At 43.0% G+C, this 21,718-nt stretch overlaps 1 protein-coding gene across 6 annotated transcripts in view; it reads right to left on the reverse strand.

The window, feature by feature from the left end:
* abcc3 (ATP-binding cassette, sub-family C (CFTR/MRP), member 3) overlaps positions 1-21,718 on the reverse strand; it is a 59,233-nt gene that overhangs the window by 22,609 nt on the left and 14,906 nt on the right. For all 6 annotated transcript variants that reach the window (XM_055890386.1, XM_055890387.1, XM_055890388.1 and 3 more), the window contains exons 2-8: positions 8,251-8,427; positions 7,818-7,943; positions 6,620-6,757; positions 5,786-5,911; positions 5,596-5,657; positions 5,197-5,328; positions 1,739-1,978 (exon numbers count right to left, since the gene is read on the reverse strand). In XM_055890386.1, coding sequence (XP_055746361.1) covers positions 1,739-1,978; positions 5,197-5,328; positions 5,596-5,657; positions 5,786-5,911; positions 6,620-6,757; positions 7,818-7,943; positions 8,251-8,427 — 1,001 coding nt within the window. The remainder of the gene's footprint in view (positions 1-1,738; positions 1,979-5,196; positions 5,329-5,595; positions 5,658-5,785; positions 5,912-6,619; positions 6,758-7,817; positions 7,944-8,250; positions 8,428-21,718) is intronic.

Raw genomic sequence — 21,718 nt, forward strand, 5'->3', positions numbered from 1 at the left:
TAGTGGGACTAAGCGCAAACCAGATGGGATGCCGTATTGCTGCAGAATGCGGTGGTAGCCATGCTCGTTAAGTGTGCATTGAATTCTAAATAAATCACAGACAGTGTCACCAGCAAAGCACCATCACACCTCCTCCATGCTTCACGGTGGGAACCACACATGCAGATATCATCCGTTCACCTACTCTGCGTCTCACAAAGACACGCCGGTTGGAAGCAAAAATCTAAAATTTGGACTCATCCGACCAAAAGGATAGATTTCCACCGGTCTAATGTCCATTGTATGTGTTTCTTGGCCCAAGCAAGTCTCTTCTTATTGGTGTCCTTTAGTAGTGTTTTCTTTGCAGCAATTCAACCATGAAGGCCTGATTCACGCAGTCTCCTCTGAACAGTTGATGTTGAGATGCGTTACTTGAACTCTGTGAAGCATTTATTTGGGCTGCAATCAACTCTAATGAACTTATCCTCTACAGTAGAGGTAACTGAGTCTTCCTTTCCTGTGGCGGTCCTCATGAGAGCCAGTTTCATCGTAGAGCTTGATGGTTTTTGCGACTGCACTTGAAGAAACTTTCTAAGTCCTCCGGATTGACATCTTCATGTCTTAAAATAATGATGGATTGTCATTTCTCTTTGCTTATTTAAGCTGTTCTTGCCATAATATGGACGTGGTCTTTTACCAAATAGATGGGGGGCGGGACAGGAAGAGTTTGTATACATTAACACAACTGATTGGCTCAAACACATTAAGATGGAAAGAAATTTCACAAATTAACTTTTATCAAGGCACACCTGTTAATTGAAATGCATTCCAGGTGACTACCTCATGAAGCTGGTTGAGAGAATGCCAAGCGTGTGCAAAGCTGTCATCAAGGCAAAGGGTGGCTACTTAGAAGATTCTAAAATAAAAACATTTCTGGGTTACTACATTCCATGTGTGTTACTTCATAGTTTTGATGTCTTCACTGTTATTCTACAATGTAGAAAATAGTAAAAATAAAGAAAAACCCTTGAATGAGTAGGTGTGCCCAAACTTTTGGCTGGTACTGTAGATGGGTTTATGCTTCACAGAAAGCATCCCATCATTCAAATACACACTATCATAACAACCTACACAGGGAACACATTTGCACGTCGGCTTTACATCGCAAACAAATAAAACAACAGCCGAGGAGGACCATAAGGACGTAGACCAATCAACATGCAAATCATATTTTTCCTGGAAATAAGAGACCATGACACATTTTTAATGTAGTGGAAACACTGTGGTAGTGAGAATATTTGTTTCAACATTTTAGTAATTTAGCAGACGATCTTATCTGGAGCGACTTACAGGAGCATTAGGGTTAAGTGCCTTGCTTCAATTAGACAGCTCTGGGTTACTGGCCCAACAGCTTAATCGCTAGACTACTACCCTGCCCACATTGGTAAAAACATTATTACATCGTAGCTACTAGAGTGTGCAGCTTTTCCTTTTCTTTTAAAATAGTGTATTTTAACACTCGTTAAAGCTGCTCAAAGACACTCTGTCACTCTGTAAAGCTACAAGGAAACAAACACCCACCCCTATGATAGGTCTGATACAGGAAATACTGATGCTGTACTAAATTAGCTTTATATTCTGATCTTTACTCAGAACTTTATCTTTATTCAGACCACATTCAGCATGTTCATCTGCATTTGACATATAGACTTGGTAAGGCTTCATAAGGGTTTATAATGCTGCATAGTGCTCTATTTACTTGAGGAGCTGTGGGTTGACGAAGGTGATGAGGTCCTGTAGGAGTTTAAATGCAGATCCGATGAGGAAGTAGGGTCCGAAGGCCTTGATGAGGGAACGGAGGAAGGAGGGCTTCTTGGGGTCTTTTTGTTTGGACAGCAACACCTCCACCTCCTCAGGACTGCTCTCCCCCCCTACATGGTTGGACTCTCCCGCTGGCGGAGGTTTGGAGTACAGAGCCTGGGTGGACTGATCCTCAGCACTGTGGAGAGAAGGGGTGGAAATAGGTTCCAAGTAGAAGAAGCATTCATCACATCCAGTTTCTACCCTTGAACATGAAGTTAGCAGAAATACTGTATATTTACACATGAGTTTCTCACACAATCGGAATGTGGAGGGGTTGGATTCCAACAGTCAATGAAACAACTCTCCCTCACACCTCTAAAACAGGTTTGAGCAATTACAGGCTTAGGTCTCTCTTTCCTATCACTTTACTGGTTCTTCTGTTCACTGAAGGAAAACCGGACAGAAGTTGGCAGAGAAACTGAAGAGTAGTGAAAGAGCAAGCGAACATGAGAGCGAGCGAGAGCCAAAGAGAACGTTTGAAACAATGACAGAGGTTAGAGTTCAGCATTCAGCAGACACTCCCAAGCTGGTGTCAAGTGTGTTTGGACAAGATTTATATTTACATTTTTGTCATTTCCCAGACGCTCTTACAGTTAGTGTATTCACCTTAAGGTAGCTACGTACAACAACCACATCTCACAGTTTTCGAAACTTTCCTCAATAAAGCAGCTCTCTGCGAAGTCAGTGCCGGTAAGAAACAACAATTACAACGGTACTGTGGGGCCCATGGCTATGTTGCCTGGAAAATATACACTACCGTTCAAAAGTTTGGGGTTACTGAGAAATGTCCTTGTTTTTTAAAGAAAAGCTATTTTTTTGTCCATTAAAATAACAGCAAATTGATCAGAAATACAGTGTAGACATTGTTAATGTTGTAAATGACTATTGTAGCAAATACACCCGTTAAAAATCGACAATTGTTTTTTACTTTTCTTTCAAAAACAAGGAAATTACTAGTGACCCCAAACTTTTGAACGGTAGTGTGTGTCCACTTTAATAAGCTGAAGCAAAAAGCAGTTTCAGCTAAAAGTTTTTTGCTCTTGAAAGCTTGTTTGACAAGTTTAAGCAGAAAGCTTTCTAGTTAAAGGTTTTTTGTGGTAGCCACCTGCTTTGATAAGTTAAAGTGGAAGACAAGACATTTTCAAAGAGAAACTTTATATAAATCCAATCAATTATTAATATCGTAGGATTGGGACGAATGATAAAATGGTCTTTTATCAGAGAAAAAGCGTCTACTCTGTGTTCAGAGCAGAAAGCAGGCTTAATATGGATACCAGCCAGGCTATGCCAGACAGATTTTCACTCCACTGCTTTCCAGTCACATTCCAGTTTTTTTAATTCACTAGCAGCCTGTTGGAATTCTCTGTATGATGTAAACACATCATGTATTAATGTAAACACATCAAAACACACAATGTTCCATCTGTGTGTTTTGTAACGATTTCCCTCCAACTCATCTTACTGATCTGTGGTGCTATTTCTGTCTTTGATACTAGCATGTTGGCTTTACTACTGTGTTTTCCACCCAAGACCCAAGACCAAAGATGCAGACACTGACTCAACATATTAAATGCTCAAAAGGTGCTGCACAATCCAGTGCTTACTATCCTAACAAGTTTTTGAACAGATATGAGCGATACTGGCTGGCGCCACATGAAAAACACACTTTATCCTTCTCACACATACGTGCACATGTACAAACACAAGCGTGCACACTCAGATCCCATAAAGACAACTTCCTCCCTCAGCTCTCCACAGTACTGGGAATGATGTGAAAGGGCAAACTACTGTTGACTTAGGCTGTGTCATTTGGCTGTGTAACCTTAAACAAGGGAAACCATTCTCTACACAGTCATACTGCTGGGTCAATGTTGTTGTAACAAGTAAAATAAGGAAATAAGGATACTGATTTTCAAACTGTGAAAAAATGTATTCTAACAAAAGAAGTTGTGAAAACATTGGAAGCCTTTGAGATAAGAAGCACCAAATGGAATATGTCCATTACAGGAAAGATTAAAGGAAATGTGGATGCTGGTCTCAAATCTACATTTCTTAGAAATACACACTGAACAAAAATATAAAGCGCAACATGTAAAGTGTTAATCAGCTGAAATAAAAGATCCCAGAACTGCTTATTTTGCTAAAATGTTGTGCACAAATTTGTTTACATCCGTGTTAGTGAGCATTTCTCGTTTGCCAAGATAATCCATCCACCTGACAGGTGTGGAATATCAAGAAGTTGATTCAACAGCATGGTCATTACACAGGTGCACCTTGTGCTGGGGACAATACAAGGTCACTCTAAAATGTCCAGTTTTCGACCAGCCACCCGAACAGCTGTTGAAACTGTGGGTTTGCACATCTGAAGAATTTCTGCACAAACTGTCAGAAACCGTTTCCGGGAAGCTCATCTGCATGCTCGTCATCCTCACCAGGGTCTTGACCTGACTGCAGTTCAGCGTCATAACCGACTTCAGTGGGCAAATGCACACCTTCGATGGCCACTGGCATGCTGGAGATGTGTGCTCTTTACGGATGAATCCCGGTTTCAACTGTACCAGGCAGATGGCGTTGTGTAGGCGATCGGTTTGCTGATGTCAACGTTGTGAACAGAGTGCCCTTTGGTGGCGGTGTGGTTATGGTAAGGGCAGGTATAAGCTACGGACAACGAACACAACTTCATTTTATCAATGGCAATTTGAATGCACAGAGATACCATGACAAGATCCTGTGCCGCATTGTCGTGCCATTCATCCGCCGCCATCACCTCATGTTTCAGCATGATAATGTACAGCCTCATGTTGCAAGGATCTGTACACAATTCCTAGAAGCTGAAAATGTGCCAGTTCTTCCATGGCCTGCATTCCCACCAGACATGTCACCCATTGAGCATGTTCGGAATGCTCTGAATCGATGTGTACGGCAGCGTGTTCCAGTTACACCAATATCCATCAAATTCGCAGAGCCATTGAAGAGTAGTGGGACAACATTCCACAAACAACAGCCTGATCAACTCCATGTGAAGGTGATGTGTCGATCTGCACGAGGCAAATTGTAGTCACACAAGATACTGACTGTTTTTTTGATCCACGCCCCTACCTTTTCTTAAAAAGGTATCTGTGATCAACAGATGCATATCTGTATTCCCAGTCATGTGAAATCCATAGATTAGGGCTTAATCTATTTATTTCAATTGACAGATTTCCTTATATGAACTGTAACTCAGTACAAAATTGATGAAATTGTTGCATGTTGCGTTTATATTTGTGTTCAGTATAATAATAGTTTTTCAGTTTCCTATTCTACCCCCCCACCCTCCATTGCTCCCTCCCTCCATCTCCAATCCCTCCCTACCTGTGAGCCTTGGCCTGCTCCACCTCCCACTCCCGCAGTAGCTTGGGGACGACCACCTCTGAGCTGTCCCTCTTGTTCAGTGACCACAGGTCTTTGGCTTCCAGAGGGTTCTTATAGCCCTTGATGGCCATGCTGGGACAGAGGGACACAACACATTAGTGGAACTTCATGAAGTGCAAGATCCTGGAAAAGGCTTTATCCGTGTCCAGGAAACCAGGGCACAGAGAGAAGACTTGTTTGCGGTTCCATTGATTATTGATCAAATGTACTGATTACTTGTGGGAATAACATGCTTGAACATGAAATAGCTACAAGCCGTACAAATGTATAGGATAAGTCAATCCTGCACCAAGTCATAATTGTTGTACAGTATGTGTTGTATGGGGGAAATCATGTTACCTAGTGAACCACCAGAAGGTCATAGTGGAGAGGAAACCAGCAGTTGATTGAGGACAAGGATTCTGAGGAGAAAATGGCAGAGTAAGAAGAGGTCACAGTGTGTGTGTGTGTGTGTGTGTGTGTGTGTGTGTGTGTGTGTGTGTGTGTGTGTGTGTGTGTGTGTGTGTGTGTGTGTGTGTGTGTGACTCACGGGGTCTGTGTCTATGTTGGAGAAAAGTGGAGGTTTCTCGTTGAAGCAAGAGAGGATAAGCTCGGCTACGATCAGGCTGAAGTAGAAATAGAATGTGGTGAAACGCAACTTGTCTGAAATCTCACTCTGAAACAAGAACAGAGAAAGACTTTATTGACCTGTTGGAGGACATTTTGTTATGAAAGCCATTTCTTAAGGAAGCTGACAGACAATGCACTAACTGTCCTAGTCTCCTAAAGCGCTCTCTTACATATCGATGATCAGTCCCCCCAAACCCTGCTGAGCTAAAAACAACTAAGTCATCCAAAATCATTGCTTTGTCTCCCTGACCACAAGCCATTCAGTCATTTTAAATAAAATATATAAAACACAACTAGGGGCTAATTGGTAGGATCAATGGGATAGTAAATAGCCAGAGCAGACCACAGGACTGATGTTGGCATGGTTTGACCTGGCTTGGCCCCAGTGTAGCTCTGGCTAGCTGTTGGGGCATTAGACTATGTTAGAGTATTAGACAGCCCTCAGTAGGCTAGGTTAGATAAGACGGCTAAGGCCCTGCAGGTCGCTAGGACAACAGTCCTACTATTTCTCCTCTCTCTCGCTCTCTCCACCCAACCTCGGCCCTGCCTAACCTCCAAAACAAACCAACCGTAAGTTATTTAGCAAGGGAAGGAGAGGGAGGGAAGGAAGGAAGGAGGAAGAGGGGGGTGGTAACCATGTTTTGAGAGAGGGAAAAGAAGGAGAGAGCTGAGGGAGATGGAGACATCTATACATTTTAAACATCTCCTTCACCTCCGCCTATACAGTACACGTTAGGGGAAACCCTGATCTCACCTGATATTTGGCCTGTAGGATCTTGGAGCGGAAAGGCACTATGGCACACATCACTGACAGGAACCAGAATATAAATAGAATCCCTGAAGACTGGACCCCCCTCAACCTCTCAAACTGGATCAGAAACAAAGCTAGCAGCTGAGAAAGAGAGGAGGGAGAAAGGGAGAGTGAGGGAGCGAGGCATTGAGTGAACACGATTTAGATAAGCACAGAAACACACAGGGCATGTAAAGGTGAACATGCATCTCAGCTCTACTCTCTCCTTCGCTCACTCATGCATAGGACATGAGAGAGAGAAATGTGAGAGAAAAAACAACAACTTGTGAACCAGCATAGCAACTGCCTGTGAATAACAGCATGTTCACTAGGCTTATTCTACACCTCAGAGCATGCAACATACTGTAAAGGCTAATGGAATACAATGACAATCTAATCATCTACAAACACAACAATCAGGCTGGTCTCATAGACTAGACGTAACATAGTAAACAAAAATCTGGGACACTCAACTTAGTATGTATGATATGTTACCTTGGTATGGTTACATAAGAGGGAAGGTTACTTAAGGCAAAAACGGTGGTTGGTCGTTATGGATGGATGAGCGTATAACGCGAACGTCTAGCAACCCAAAAGTTGCGTGTTCGAATCTCATCACGGACAACTGTAGCATTTTAGCTGATTAGCAACTTCTTACTACTTTTTGATCTACTTTACAACTACTTAGCATTTCAGCTTCCCCTTCCCAATAACCCTTTAACATAACTCCTAACCTTAACCCCAACTTAGCTAATGTTAGCCACCTAGCTAACATTAACGTTCGTCACCTAGCAACCTAGCTAATGCTAGCTACAACAAATTAGAATTTGTAACATATCCTACACAATGCAAATTTGTAACATATTGTATTAATTGCAATTCGTAACATGTCATATGAATTGGGACCGTGCTTCCACCCATCCAGTACATCTACTCGAAGCGTGGTCGTCACGGAGGCTGTGCTTCCTTCCATCCGGGACATTACACAAAATGGTGCAACAATACATACATGATTGATTAACAAGTTATGGATTCAAAATACTGGTCACTAAGCAACAAGACCCCAAAAATAAGGTACTTTTCAGGAAGTGAGTTGAACACTGTACTGTATGACTGTACTGCATGTTTACAACGCCACGCCCTGTTGGTTGTGTACAAGTACCATCGTCATGCCAACCACCAGCGGAGTGACGAAGTAGATGGGTGGCTTTGTGTCCCCCTGCTGCAGCTCATGGAAGGTGCCGAAAAGATCTGTCCAACACACAATCCACAACACCAACCCAAAGACCTAGAGGATGAAAGGGGAGGGGTGAGAAAGAAATAAACCCAAAACTGAGCAGGAGTAATTTGATCAAACCAATCTAAACAAGCTTGAATGTCTGGTACGTTTTCCAGTACTGGTCATTAGCCTGTCTGATAAACATTTCCACTATCGTGCATCAACTAACTAATCTAATAAGGGCTACGAAACAGGATATGAATCTCAGGCAACAAACAGTATTGCATCGAGAGAGAAAGACGGAGACAGAGACAACTGGACAGACAGCGTATGCATGTCCGCATACAGCAGCCCAGTGTGTGGTGTGGTCCCTCACCGTTTTCACTCTGTTAAGGATGGACATCATGATATAACCCTTGTTGTTCCTCTGGAGGTAGAAGAGGTAGGGAGGGCAAGCAAGCCACAGGTACACACAAGGCAGCCATGACAGCACTGACAGCTGGAAACATTCCGGCAGGTCTGGGCTGTCTGTGTGGAGCGTCTGATTGGCTACCTGGAATCAAATAAGATGGATACCAATGGATTGAGACCAATACACTTTAAATGTCAACTCATCAAACACATATCCAGTGGGGCCCAACTGATATTGCGCCCTATAGTCCCTGTGCAGTGCTTTACTTTTGGACAGAACCCATGACATCAATATGGCTCAAAGTAGTGTCCTATATAGGCCTAGGGAATAGTGTGTCATTATGAACTTACCCAGGTCTAGTGTTTGTTCTGACAGAACACCAGTACTGTATATAAATTAGTACTGAACATTATCAGTAGTCAAGCCACTTGCTCCTGTCTGACCCCAGGTCATTTGGGGCTGTCTAACTGTGTGGAATGTCGCATGACATCAGCTGGCTTAGAGGCTGAGAGAGGGACCGGCACACCATAGGTTGTTGCTGTACTTGTTGCTGTAGCCTAGTTACGTAGAAGGGACAGTGTTCATACTGTAAACTTCCAATGCAAATGTAGAGGGGAAAACCACAGCTTGGGGGCTGAGCTGAATCACAGACACTAAGAACTGAGTAGTGAAACTCGAGAGAGTGAGAAGCATCTTGTGATACAGAAACAAACTGCACTACTCTCAAACATCATATTTAATTATAATTATAATAATGACATTTTTAAAGCACTTCATTATACAAGAATACGCTCAAAGTGCATTAAAGATCAAATAGAAATAGTTCAAAAACAAATACACTGAGTATACAAAATATTAAGAACACCTGCGCCGGAGAAGGCGGCAGACGTTTTACGTGTCCCCAACCGATTGTTATTTTTGTTTGTTTATTTGAGTTGTTTGTATATATATTTTTTTTTACTTATTTTGTACATAATGTTGCCGCTACCGTCTGTTATGACCAAAAATAACTTCTGGACATCAGGCCTGCGATTACTCACCACGCACTTACAGAATCCTTTTCCCCCCTTTAACGAGTCTGACGAGCCCGACGCGAACGATATACTGCTTTCTCGGGAACAGGCCCAGATCCCTGTGATTTGCGTGAAGAGGAGGCGGAGAAAAAGGGGCCAGACGGCGGGCTGCCTTCTGAGAATTCGTATGCGATTGAATAAACTCCCACTTCCTTCCATTCTGCTAGCAAATGCGCAATCTTTGGAGAATAAATCGATGACCTACGCGGAAGATTAAATACACACGGGACATTCAAAACTGTAATATCTTATTCCTCACAGAGTCGTGGCTGAATGACGACACTATCAATATACAGCTGGCTGGTTATACACTGCACCGGCAGGACAGAACAGCAGCGTCTGGTAAGACAAGGGGCGGATGACTATGTATTTTGTAAATAACAGCTGGTGCACGATATCTAAGGAAGTCTCGAGCTATTGCGCACCTGAGGTAGAGTATCTCATGATAAACTGTAGACCACACAATCTACCTAGAGAGTTTATCTGTATTTTTCATAGCTGTTTACATACCTCCACAGTCATATGCTGGCACTAAGACAGCATCGAATGAGCTGTATTTTGCCATAAGCAAACAAGAAAATGCTCACCCAGAGGCTGCGCTCCTAGTAGATGGGGACTGTAATGCAGGGAAACTTCATTCCACATTTTTATCAGCATGTTAAATGTGCAACCAGAGAGAGAGAGAGAGAAAGATAAAAATAAATAAAAATGAATAAAAAATAAAACTGGACCACATTTACTCCACACACAGAGATGCATACACAGCTCTCCCTTGCCCTACATTTGGCAAATATGACCATAATTATATCTTCCGGATTCCTGCTTACAAGCAAAAATGAAAGCAGGAAGCACCAGTGACTAGATCAATAAAAATAAAAAAAGCAGATGAAGCAGATGCTAAGCTACAGGACTGTTTTGCTAGCACAGACTGGAATATGAATATACCCCAACCAGAAGCCATGGATTACAGGCAACATCTGCACTGAGCTAAAGGCTAGAGCTGCCGCTTTCAAGGAGTGGGACTCTAACCCGGAAGCTTATAAGAAATCACGCTATGCCCGCCGACGAACCATGAAACAGGCAAAGCATCAATACAGGACTAAGATCGAATCGTACTACGCCGGCTCTGACACTCGTCAGATGTGGCAGGGCTTGCAAACCATTACAGACTACAAAAGGGAAGCACAGCCGAGAGCTGCCCAGTGACACGAGCATGCCAGACGAGCTAAACTACTTCTATGCTCGCTTCGAGGCATGAAACATGCATGAGAGTACCAGCTCTTCAGGAAAACTGTGTGATCATGCTCTCTGCAGCCGATGTGAGTAAGACTTTGAAAGGCTGGTCATGGCTCACAACACCATTATCCCAGAAACCCTAGACTCACTCCAATTTGCATACCGCCACAACAGATCCACAGATGACGCAATCTCTATTACACTCCACACTGCCCTTTCCCACCTGGACAAAAGGAGCACCTATGTGAGAATGCTATTCATTGACTACAGCTCAGCGTTCAACACCATAGTGCTATCAAAGCTCATCAATAAGCTAAGGACCCTGGGAATAAACACTTCCCTCTGCAACTGGATCCTGGACTTCCTGACAGGCCGTCCCCAGGTAGTAAGGGTAGGTAACAACACATCCGCCATGCTGATCCTCAACACAGGATCAACGCAGTCCCCTCCTGTACTCCCTGTTCACTCATGACTACATGGCCAGGCACAACTCCAACACCATTAAGTTTCCGATGACACAACAGTAGTAGGCCAGATCACCAACAATGACGAGACAGCCTATTAGGGAGGAGGTCAGACAACAATCTCTCCCTCAACGTGATCAAGACAAAGGAGATGACTGTGGACTAAAGGAAAAAGAGGACCGAGCACGCCCCCATTCTCATCGACGGGGCTGCAGTGGAGCAGGTTGAGAGCTTCAAGTTCCTTGGTGTCCACATCACCAACATGGTCAAAGCACACCAAGACAGTGGTGAAGAGGGCATGACAAAACCTAAGGAGACTGAAAAGATTTGGCATGGGTCCTCAGATCCTCAAAAGGTTCTACAGCTGCACCATCGAGAGCATCCTGACTGGTTGTATCACTGCCTGGTATGGCAACTGCTCGGCCTCCGACCGCAAGGCGCTACAGAGGGTAGTGCGTATGGTCCAGTACATCACTGGGGCCAAGCTTCCTGACATCCAGGACCTCTGTACCAGGCGGTGTCAGAGAAAGGCCCTAAAAATTGTCAAAGACTCCAGCCACCCTAGTCATAAATTTCTCTCTGCTACCGCACGGCAAGCGGTACCGCAGCGCCAAGTCTAGGTCCAAGAGACTTCTAAACAGCTTCTACCCCCAAGCCATAAGGCTCCTGAACACCTAATCAAATGGCTACCTAGACTATTTGCATTGCCCCCCGTTCTACACCGCTGCTACTCTCTGTTGTTATCATCTATGCATCGTCACTTTAATAACTCTACCTACATGTACATATTACCTCAACTAACTGGTGCCCCCGCACATTGACTCTGTACCAGTACCCCCCTGTTTATAGTCTCACCATTGTTATTTTACAGCTGCTCTTTAAGTACTTGTTACTTTTTTTTCTTATCCATATTTTTTTTAACTGCATTGTTGGTTAGGGGCTCGTAAGTAAGCATTTCACTGTAAGGTGAACGCCTGTTGTATTCGGCGCATGTGACTAATAAAAATATTATTTGATCTTTCCATGACATAGCTTTCACCTGGTCAGTCTATGATCCCTTATTGATGTCACTTGTTAAATCCACTTCTATCCATGTAGATTAAGGGGAGGAGACAGGTTAAAGAAGGATTTTTAAACAAATGACACAATTCAGACATGGATTGTGTATGTGTGCCATCCAGAGGGTGAATGGGCTAGACAAAAGATGTAAGTGCCTTAGAACGGGGTATGGTAGTAGGTGCCAGGCACACCGGTCTATGTCAAGAGTTTGTGTGTTTCAAGAATGGTCCACCACCCAAAGGCCATCCAGCCAACTTGACACAACTGTGGGAAGCATTGGAATCAACATGGACCAGCATCCCTGTGGAACGCTTTCAACACCTTAGAGTGTCCATGTCCCAATGAATTGAGGCTGTTCTGAGGGGGGAAAGGGGGGTGCAACTCATTGTTAGGAAGGTGTTCCTAATGTTTGGTATACTCAGTGTATATGCCATTTAGCATATATGTATAGCTTTATTGATGTAGAATGGAGAAAACTAAGTTAAAGGTCCAATGCAGCTCAATATCAAAACAGCTTCTTAGCAAAGAGCCATTTCTCAAGCACGAATTTGATAGGACTGTCGGAGTGGTCTGAGTGGGAGGGGAGAACTGAAAACTAGCTGTTATTGGCAGAGAGGTTTGGAACTCTTTCTTATTGGTGTATTAACTAATTTACCACCTGATGTTACCAGGCAGCCCAAAACTCCATTACACCAAAACAGACTGAAATTTCAGCAAGTCTTTTCAAACAGCTCTTACACTAAAATGGCATTATCATAATTTTCACAATATTATTCCAACATCATACAGTAGTGTGGAAATATATATATAAAACAGGACAATCTCATGTATGACTGCACTGAGACTTTAATTTAACCAGCCAGCAAGACTGGACAGCAAGGCAAGGACTCATAATGATGAGAAATGACTGCTAATTACATTTCTGTCAGGGCATACTTATTTTTATCATTTTAGGGCTCAAAAGAGAATATATAATATTCCAGGTTAGCATTTGTACAGTATACAAATAAGGTTATTTCCCAGTCAAGTTACCAGACCCGGTAAGTCATCATAGTCATAAACAGACATTAGCTGTTATAACTCCTAATGATAGCTGCTATGACAGTCTTATAACAGTTAGTGCTATAATGCCTACATGGCACTAACACAACTAAAGTGCTACCAGTTCTGTGAGGCCCGATAACAATCCCAAAAGCCAGTGAGAGTATCTATGAAAGTATTTACCATGAATAGCTAAAGGATGCAGCCATATCTCAAAGACACGAGAGATGAAAGCATATCGTATCAAACTTCATATCGGCAGTGTGGCAGGCAGCCAGTGGTGAATGTGCTTTTAAAGACCGGACCAGGCAGTGGAACAGAGTAGAAGAGGCCCAACCCCAGATACTTGACTAGATAAACACAGCTGCCCATGTTTCTGCCTATCGGCACCCATCAGGGGAGTATGTGTGGACGTGTGTGCATGCCGTGTGTCTGTATGATGTGTGTGTGGGGGGGGGGGGGGGGGGGGGGGCTGATCCAGACTGATCCATCCCATCTGTCAGTTTCCATTTCTGTAATGTATGTATATAAACATCCCAGGTGTCCTCCTAATAGTCTTCAGAACAACATGGAGAATGTGAGACAATTCACATTGCCAGACTTGATAAATGTTCAGATGCCCTTTTAAAGCCAAAGAACTCAAATACAGTTAGACACATGAACCATACCATTCCTTCCAATTAAACCAGTATAAATCAGTTGACAACAATGGAGGTAGCACTTTGGTCTTCAGTAGGACAATAGTTATACATAGAATGACTGGCCTTTACATTTGGCCCATCTGCTTAATGGCCAGGATGAAAGAGCAGACCATGACTGAAAGAGCAGAACATCATGACTGAATCATATTAGCATGACAGGACACAGGACTACACAGTATGGTTGTGTAAATCAAAAAGGGACTGAACTGAATGAAGTGTGACTAAATCAAGTGAAGGTTTGCCCCTAGCCTGGCTAACAACCCAAACTCTTTATAACCAGGTTACTAGTTTTCCATTGTACCACGTGGGATGTTGCGTCAGGCTAGGCGCCTCCCCAGTGTGGCCATTATTTAGCTGCATCACTACAGTAGCTCAAATAAATATCACACTAGGGAACAGCCACACACCCTGAGCATTAGAAAACAAAAAAACGCATTGACTTTGCTCTCAGTGAGTCACAAAGCGTGGCCTTTGCCTTTCCACTCTACGTGATGAGAACAATGGCCAAGTCTGCGGGTAGGTAGTGGTGTGTAGAGGTGAAGCTACGGTTGGATGATAGGTTGTGGTGTGTAGAGGTGAAGCTACGATTGGATGGTAGGTTGTGGTGTGTAGAGTAGAAGCTACGATTGGATGATAGGTTGTGGTGTGTAGGGTAGAAGCTACGATTGGATGGTAGGTTGTGGTGTGTAGAGTAGAAGCTACGATTGGATGGTAGGTTGTGGTGTGTAGAGTAGAAGCTACGATTGGATGATAGGTTGTGGTGTGTAGGGTAGAAGCTACGATTGGATGGTAGGTTGTGGTGTGTAGAGTAGAAGCTACGATTGGATGGTAAGTTGTGGTGTGTAGAGTAGAAGCTACGGTTAGATGATAGGTTGTGGTGTGTAGAGTAGAAGCTACGGTTGGATGATAGGTTGTGGTGTGTAGAGTAGAAGCTACGGTTGGATGATAGGTTGTGGTGTGTAGAGTAGAAGCTACGATTGGATGATAGGTTGTGGTGTGTAGAGTAGAAGCTACGATTGGATGGTAAGTTGTGGTGTGTAGAGTAGAAGCTACGGTTAGATGATAGGTTGTGGTGTGTAGAGTAGAAGCTACGGTTGGATGATAGGTTGTGGTGTGTAGAGTAGAAGCTACGGTTGGATGATAGGTTGTGGTGTGTAGAGTAGAAGCTACGGTTGGATGATAGGTTGTGGTGTGTAGAGTAGAAGCTACGGTTGGATGATAGGTTGTGGTGTGTAGAGTAGAAGCTACGATTGGATGATAGGTTGTGGTGTGTAGAGTAGAAGCTACGATTGGATGGTAAGTTGTGGTGTGTAGAGTAGAAGCTACGGTTAGATGATAGGTTGTGGTGTGTAGAGTAGAAGCTACGGTTGGATGATAGGTTGTGGTGTGTAGAGGTGAAGCTACGGTTGGATGATAGGTTGTGGTGTGTAGAGTAGAAGCTACGATTGGATGGTAGGTTGTGGTGTGTAGAGTAGAAGCTACATTGGATGATAGGTTGTGGTGTGTAGAGTAGAAGCTACGATTGGATGGTAAGTTGTGGTGTGTAGAGTAGAAGCTACGGTTAGATGATAGGTTGTGGTGTGTAGAGTAGAAGCTACGGTTGGATGATAGGTTGTGGTGTGTAGAGTAGAAGCTACGGTTGGATGATAGGTTGTGGTGTGTAGAGTAGAAGCTACGATTGGATGATAGGTTGTGGTGTGTAGAGTAGAAGCTACGATTGGATGGTAAGTTGTGGTGTGTAGAGTAGAAGCTACGGTTAGATGATAGGTTGTGGTGTGTAGAGTAGAAGCTACGGTTGGATGATAGGTTGTGGTGTGTAGAGTAGAAGCTACGGTTGGATGATAGGTTGTGGTGTGTAGAGTAGAAGCTACGGTTGGATGATAGGTTGTGGTGTGTAGAGTAGAAGCTACGGTTGGATGATAGGTTGTGGTGTGTAGAGTAGAAGCTACGATTGGATGATAGGTTGTGGTGTGTAGAGTAGAAGCTACGATTGGATGGTAAGTTGTGGTGTGTAGAGTAGAAGCTACGGTTAGATGATAGGTTGTGGTGTGTAGAGTAGAAGCTACGGTTGGATGATAGGTTGTGGTGTGTAGAGTAGAAGCTACGGTTGGATGATAGGTTGTGGTGTGTAGAGTAGAAGCTACGATTGGATGGTAGGTTGTGGTGTGTAGAGTAGAAGCTACGATTGGATGATAGGTTGTGGTGTGTAGAGTAGAAGCTACGATTGGATGGTAGGTTGTGGTGTGTAGAGTAGAAGCTACGATTGGATGATAGGTTGTGGTGTGTAGAGTAGAAGCTACGGTTGGATGATAGGTTGTGGTGTGTAGTGTAGAAGCTACGATTGGATGGTAGGTTGTGGTGTGTAGAGTAGAAGCTACGATTGGATGATAGGTTGTGGTGTGTAGAGTAGAAGCTACGGTTGGATGGTAGGTTGTGGTGTGTAGAGTAGAAGCTACGGTTGGATGATAGGTTGTGGTGTGTAGAGTAGAAGCTACGGTTGGATGGTAGGTTGTGGTGTGTAGAGTAGAAGCTACGATTGGATGATAGGTTGTGGTGTGTAGAGTAGAAGCTACGATTGGATGGTAGGTTGTGGTGTGTAGAGTAGAAGCTACGGTTGGATGGTAGGTTGTGGTGTGTAGAGTAGAAGCTACGGTTGGATGGTAGGTTGTGGTGTGTAGAGTAGAAGCTACGATTGGATGATAGGTTGTGGTGTGTAGAGTAGAAGCTACGGTTGGATGGTAGGTTGTGGTGTGTAGAGTAGAAGCTACGGTTGGATGGTAGGTTGTGGTGTGTAACCGGCTGGTCCATGTGTGATATACCCCAGCCATTCCTTTCTGTAGAGTCTGCCTGTCTCATCAACCTTCAGTACAGATGGCGGATGGTTAGCAGCACTGGTCAGTATTTACTGTATGTTTTGCATCTAAAATCAGGCATGCTGGGTTGTGTTAACCAGTTTGAGGGAGGTAGCTAGCAGCCATCGCTCTGCTAATGACTTTAGTGTCCCTGTCTGTCCAGGAGAACAAATATTACATTATGGGGGTGATACTGAATTATGTAAATAAATAGCTGTTTGTCCAAGGAAGGTCACCTTTCTTTGATGCCAGTGCCGAGGCTGATTTGAGAATGAATGCAAATGTTTGGCCGGTCATTATTGCTCACTTTATCATTGGGACCATTTCTGAAATCAAACTCTTTACATTTTTGTGTAGTAATTAACATTAATAGTTCTTTGACATCAACACATCACAATGTCAAGAGTTCTAGCTTGGCAGTGTCATGGTGAGTCTATAAACTGGCTTTTTTTCTCCCATCCCCCTCTAGTGAAATTAATGTATGTAACACCCTCTGTGAGCATGATTGATAACTTTGCATTGTAAAGGCAGTGTATGCAAATAAATCATGGGCTGACAAGTAAAGCAAAGGAGACAGGGAGGAAAAAAGGGTAGCAGGTAGCATTGCTTTTGCGGAGCACGAGTCCCATCTCCCAAAAGCTAGAATGGCAGAAACAGATAAGAGTAGTATGCACTCACTAATAATAATAAAAGTCACGCTGGACAAGAGAATCTGCTAAATTTCTCAAATGTGAGAGAGATGGGGGAAATAAACCTGCAGCAACAGCAAACGTGAAAGATTATGTGGATTATTTAAGTGATAATGCCTGAGAAGCCGCTGTTTGGAGGATATTGGCACAGGTGTTGTTAGGCCCGAGCTGAAATCGAGGGCCAGTAAACCGTGCCAATAGATCTTCCAAACACCGGCTTTGAGGGCATTTATACAACGGGTTACCAACATATTCAAATAATGGTTGACAAATTTTCATTAAAAACATTATTTCGATGAATTTATTCATACCATTTCATCCTTCCACAAGATATAGTCCCAACACAAATCTAGGTTTGCTACCCAAGCTGGCTGGTCGTTCATTTAATCGGTTGCCAGAGACATGACCCAGTCGTTCAGTCTTTTTGTTCTGTATCTATGGACGCGACCCAGTCATTCGTTCTAAATGTTCTATTGCCATACTGACTGGCAACGTTCTTATCCCTTGCTTACTAGCGAGCCAACTACGGCTAACTTACAGTCACGTCAAACAGTGCAACCAGAATAATAAAGTAGCTGCATTTGCATTCGTTTAAGCTGTTTTCTAGTGACATTTATTTGGATACATCCATAAGAATGAGCTAATGAGGAGCGATTTTTCCTGGCGTAGAAAATGTGCTCTCTCGTCAGGACACTGTTGTTCAGAGGAGCTATCCAACAACACAGCTAACACAATCACTGCAAACTGAAGCTGGAAAGACTGCAAACTAGCTGCACTTCGTTTTGTTGTACCTTTTTTCAGTTGACGTTTCTTTGTATATATCCATAAAAATGATGATTCAGGATTTTGGCTGGCTGAGAAACGCTGCCTTCCTATCTGTCACGTTCCGACTCCCGACACTGGCATTACTATGGGACAGCTGGAGATCGAATTTGAATGTTAAAACAATGTTACAAATGTCATAGAGACAGACAGCAAGCTTTAAACAAATCTCCGCTGTTGAATACTAAATGTTAGCCTAAAACAATTGTGAGATGATGTCTAGATGCTTTTTATAGTGGAGATCAAGTTTATAAATTGCCTGGCTGGGCTGATAAGACAGTGGATTGCGCAGTGAGATGGAAAATCTGAACCCCCTCTTCTGTGTGGAATGGTGTTGGCGTACCACAACAGAATGGTGTGAGCGTACACTGTGGGGGGGTTCTCCTATTTATGCTTTGGCCACGAATATGAGTATAGGATGAGTCAAGAACATTATTTGGGTATGAATTAACCAAATATGAACTTTTAAAAGTGACATTTTGACTGGACAGTTCCTTTAAATTTAATTTGTCACCATATCAAAACCCCACATAGGGCGGTGCACAATTGGCCCAGCTTTGTCCGGGTTAGGATTTGGCCGGGCTAGGTCGTCATTGTATATGAGAATTTGTTCTTAACTGACTTGCCTAGTAAAATAAAAGGTTTAAAAAAATTGCCAAATACAACAGATGTAGAGTTTTTTGTGAAATGCTTGCGGAGTAACACACACACACACACACACACACACACACACACACACACACACACACACACACACACTACTGTTCAAAAGTTTGGGGGTCACTTAGAAATGTCCTTGTTTTTTAAAGAAATGTCCTTGTTTTTTAAAGAAAAGCTAATTTTTTGTCCATTAAAATAACATCAAATTGATCAGAAATACAGGGTAGACATTGTTCATGTTGTAAATTACTATTGTAGCTGGAAACTGACACATTTTTATGGAATATCTACATAGGCGTGAAGGGGCCCATTATCAGCAACCATCACTTCTGTGTTCCAATGGCACATTGAGTTAGCTAATCCAAGTTAATAATTTTAAAAAGGCTAACACAATGTGCCATTGGAACACAGAAGTGATGGTTGCTGATAATGGGCCTTTGATAAGTACACTAAAGGTGTTTCATGGGGAGATAAAAATGTATTTGAACCTCACAATGACCACCACAATCTTCAAAACATGACAAAATAAGTAAAGCATACTGTATATGCCCAGAAGAAATAGCTATGATCACTGAGCAGTGTGCTTCTCATGTGAACATCCTGAATGAGACCACTTATCATGGGTAGCTGTTTCACATCTATGAAGTGGAAAATACATTCAGGACACAACCACAGTTCTTTGAAAAGAGCTTAAAATTGATAGCTGAGTCAAATATCCAACTCATCATCAAGCTTAGACTATTTGAATCCTCTGTGTAGCGCTAGGGCAAAAACCAAAACGTGCTCCATTGGGGGCCCTAGGACCAAGTTCGGGAGTGTACGTGCCAAAACCAGAGTAGGCACATGTTATATTTAATGCAACATTTTGTGACAAAACTATTAGTATATTTGAAAATGTGGTGGAATAACATTGAACTTTAGATTTTTATTCAGTACATGAAAACTTAAGCGAAAAAGTAAATTTTGTGTGCACTACGTCATAACCCACTGACTTTGGTAGAAACACACTACTGGTGGGGAAATGCGCATATTTTCTTCATGCGCATATTCTAAAATCCGCATTAAGATTAGGGATGGGCGACATGGCCTAAAAATCTTTAAAAAATGTAAAACGTGCGATTCAGGATATAAACTACATATACACACACAAAAGTATGTGGACACCCCTTCAATTTAGTGGATTCAGCTATTTCAGCCACACCCGTTGCTGACAGGTGTATCAAATCGAGCACACAGCTATGCAATCTCCATAGACAAACATTGGCAGTAGAATGGCCTTAATGAAGAGTTCAGTGACTTTCAACATGGCACCATCATAGGATGGCACCTTTCCAACAAATCAGTTCAAATTTCTGCCCTGCTAGAGCTGCGCTGGTCAACTGTAAGTGCTGTTATTGTGAAGTGGAAACATCTAGGAGCAACAACAGCTCAGCCGCGAAGTAGAAGGTCACACAAGCTCACAGAAAGAGACCGCGAGTGCTGAAGCGGGTAACAAATCGTCTGTCCTCAGTTGCAACACTCGCTACAGAGTTCCAAACGGCCTCTGAAAGCAACGTCAGCACAAGAACTGATCGTTCGGAGCTTCATGAAATGGGTTTACAAGGCCGAGCAGCCGCACACAAACCTAAGATCACCATGCGCAATGCCAAGCGTCGGCTGGAGTGGTGTAAAGCTTGCCGTCATTGGACTCCGGAGCATTGGAAACGCGTTCTCTGGAGTGATGAATTCCCTTTCACCATCTGGCAGTTCGACGGACAAATCTGGGTTTGGCGAAAGCCAGGAGAACGCTACCTGACCTAATGCATAGTGCCAACTGTAAAGTATGGTGGAGGAGGAATAATGGTCTGGGGCTGTTTTTTTTGGTTCGGGCTAGGCCCCTTAGTTCCAGTGAAGGTAAATCTTAACGCTACAGCATACAATGACATTCTAGATGATTCTGTGCTTCCAACTTTGTGGCAACAGTTTGGGGGAAGGCTCTTTCCTGTTTCAGCATGACAATGCCCCCGTGAGCAAAGCGAGATCGATACAGAAAGGGTTTGTTGAGATCAGTGTGGAAGAACTTGACAGGCCTGCACAGAGGCTTGACCTCAACCCAATCGAACACCTTTGGGATTGGACCGCCGACTGCGAGCCAGGGCTAATCCCTCAACCTCAGTGCCCGACCTCACTAATGCTCTTGTGTCTGAATGGAAGCAAGTCCCCTCAGCAATGTTCATCTAATGGAAAGCCTTCCCAGAATTGTGGAGGCTGTTATAGCAGCAAAGGGGGGACCAACTCCATATTAATGCCCATGATTTTGGAATGAGATGTTCGACGAGCAGGTGTCCACATTAATTTGGCCATGTAGTGTATATCTAAAAAAAAAAAATAATAATAATCTCTAAATAAGCATTGTTGTAAAATTAAAGGTCACATATACTGCATTTCAAACAGCCAGCAATAATCTAATGAATGCAGGGCTTGTGAAGTTACACCTAGGCTAAATGTAAGCATTCCACAACCATAAGACCCACTAATAACTCAATTGTTTTATCCAAATAGGTTTAACCTGCATTTCTTTTGCTGCAATAATCGCTGATCTGGCTTTCAAGTCTGTCTATGAAAATGCCCTTTTGTCTTATAAATTTAACTAGAACCATGCATAATGCACATTCACTAATGATAACTTCTTGTAGCAGGCATTAGGCTATAGAAAATTAAACACAGGTTTCATCAACAACCTCTCAAGCCCATGTGCTAGTGATTAGCCAGTTAATCTTTATATTTCAAGTGTAGCCAACTTGGATCTACAGTATTTTCTAGCTAACAAGGTTGAACAGTTGAATTGCTATGAAC

Source organism: Salvelinus fontinalis, chromosome 30 (assembly GCF_029448725.1).
Source record: "Salvelinus fontinalis isolate EN_2023a chromosome 30, ASM2944872v1, whole genome shotgun sequence".
Classification (NCBI taxonomy): Eukaryota; Metazoa; Chordata; class Actinopteri; order Salmoniformes; family Salmonidae; genus Salvelinus; species Salvelinus fontinalis.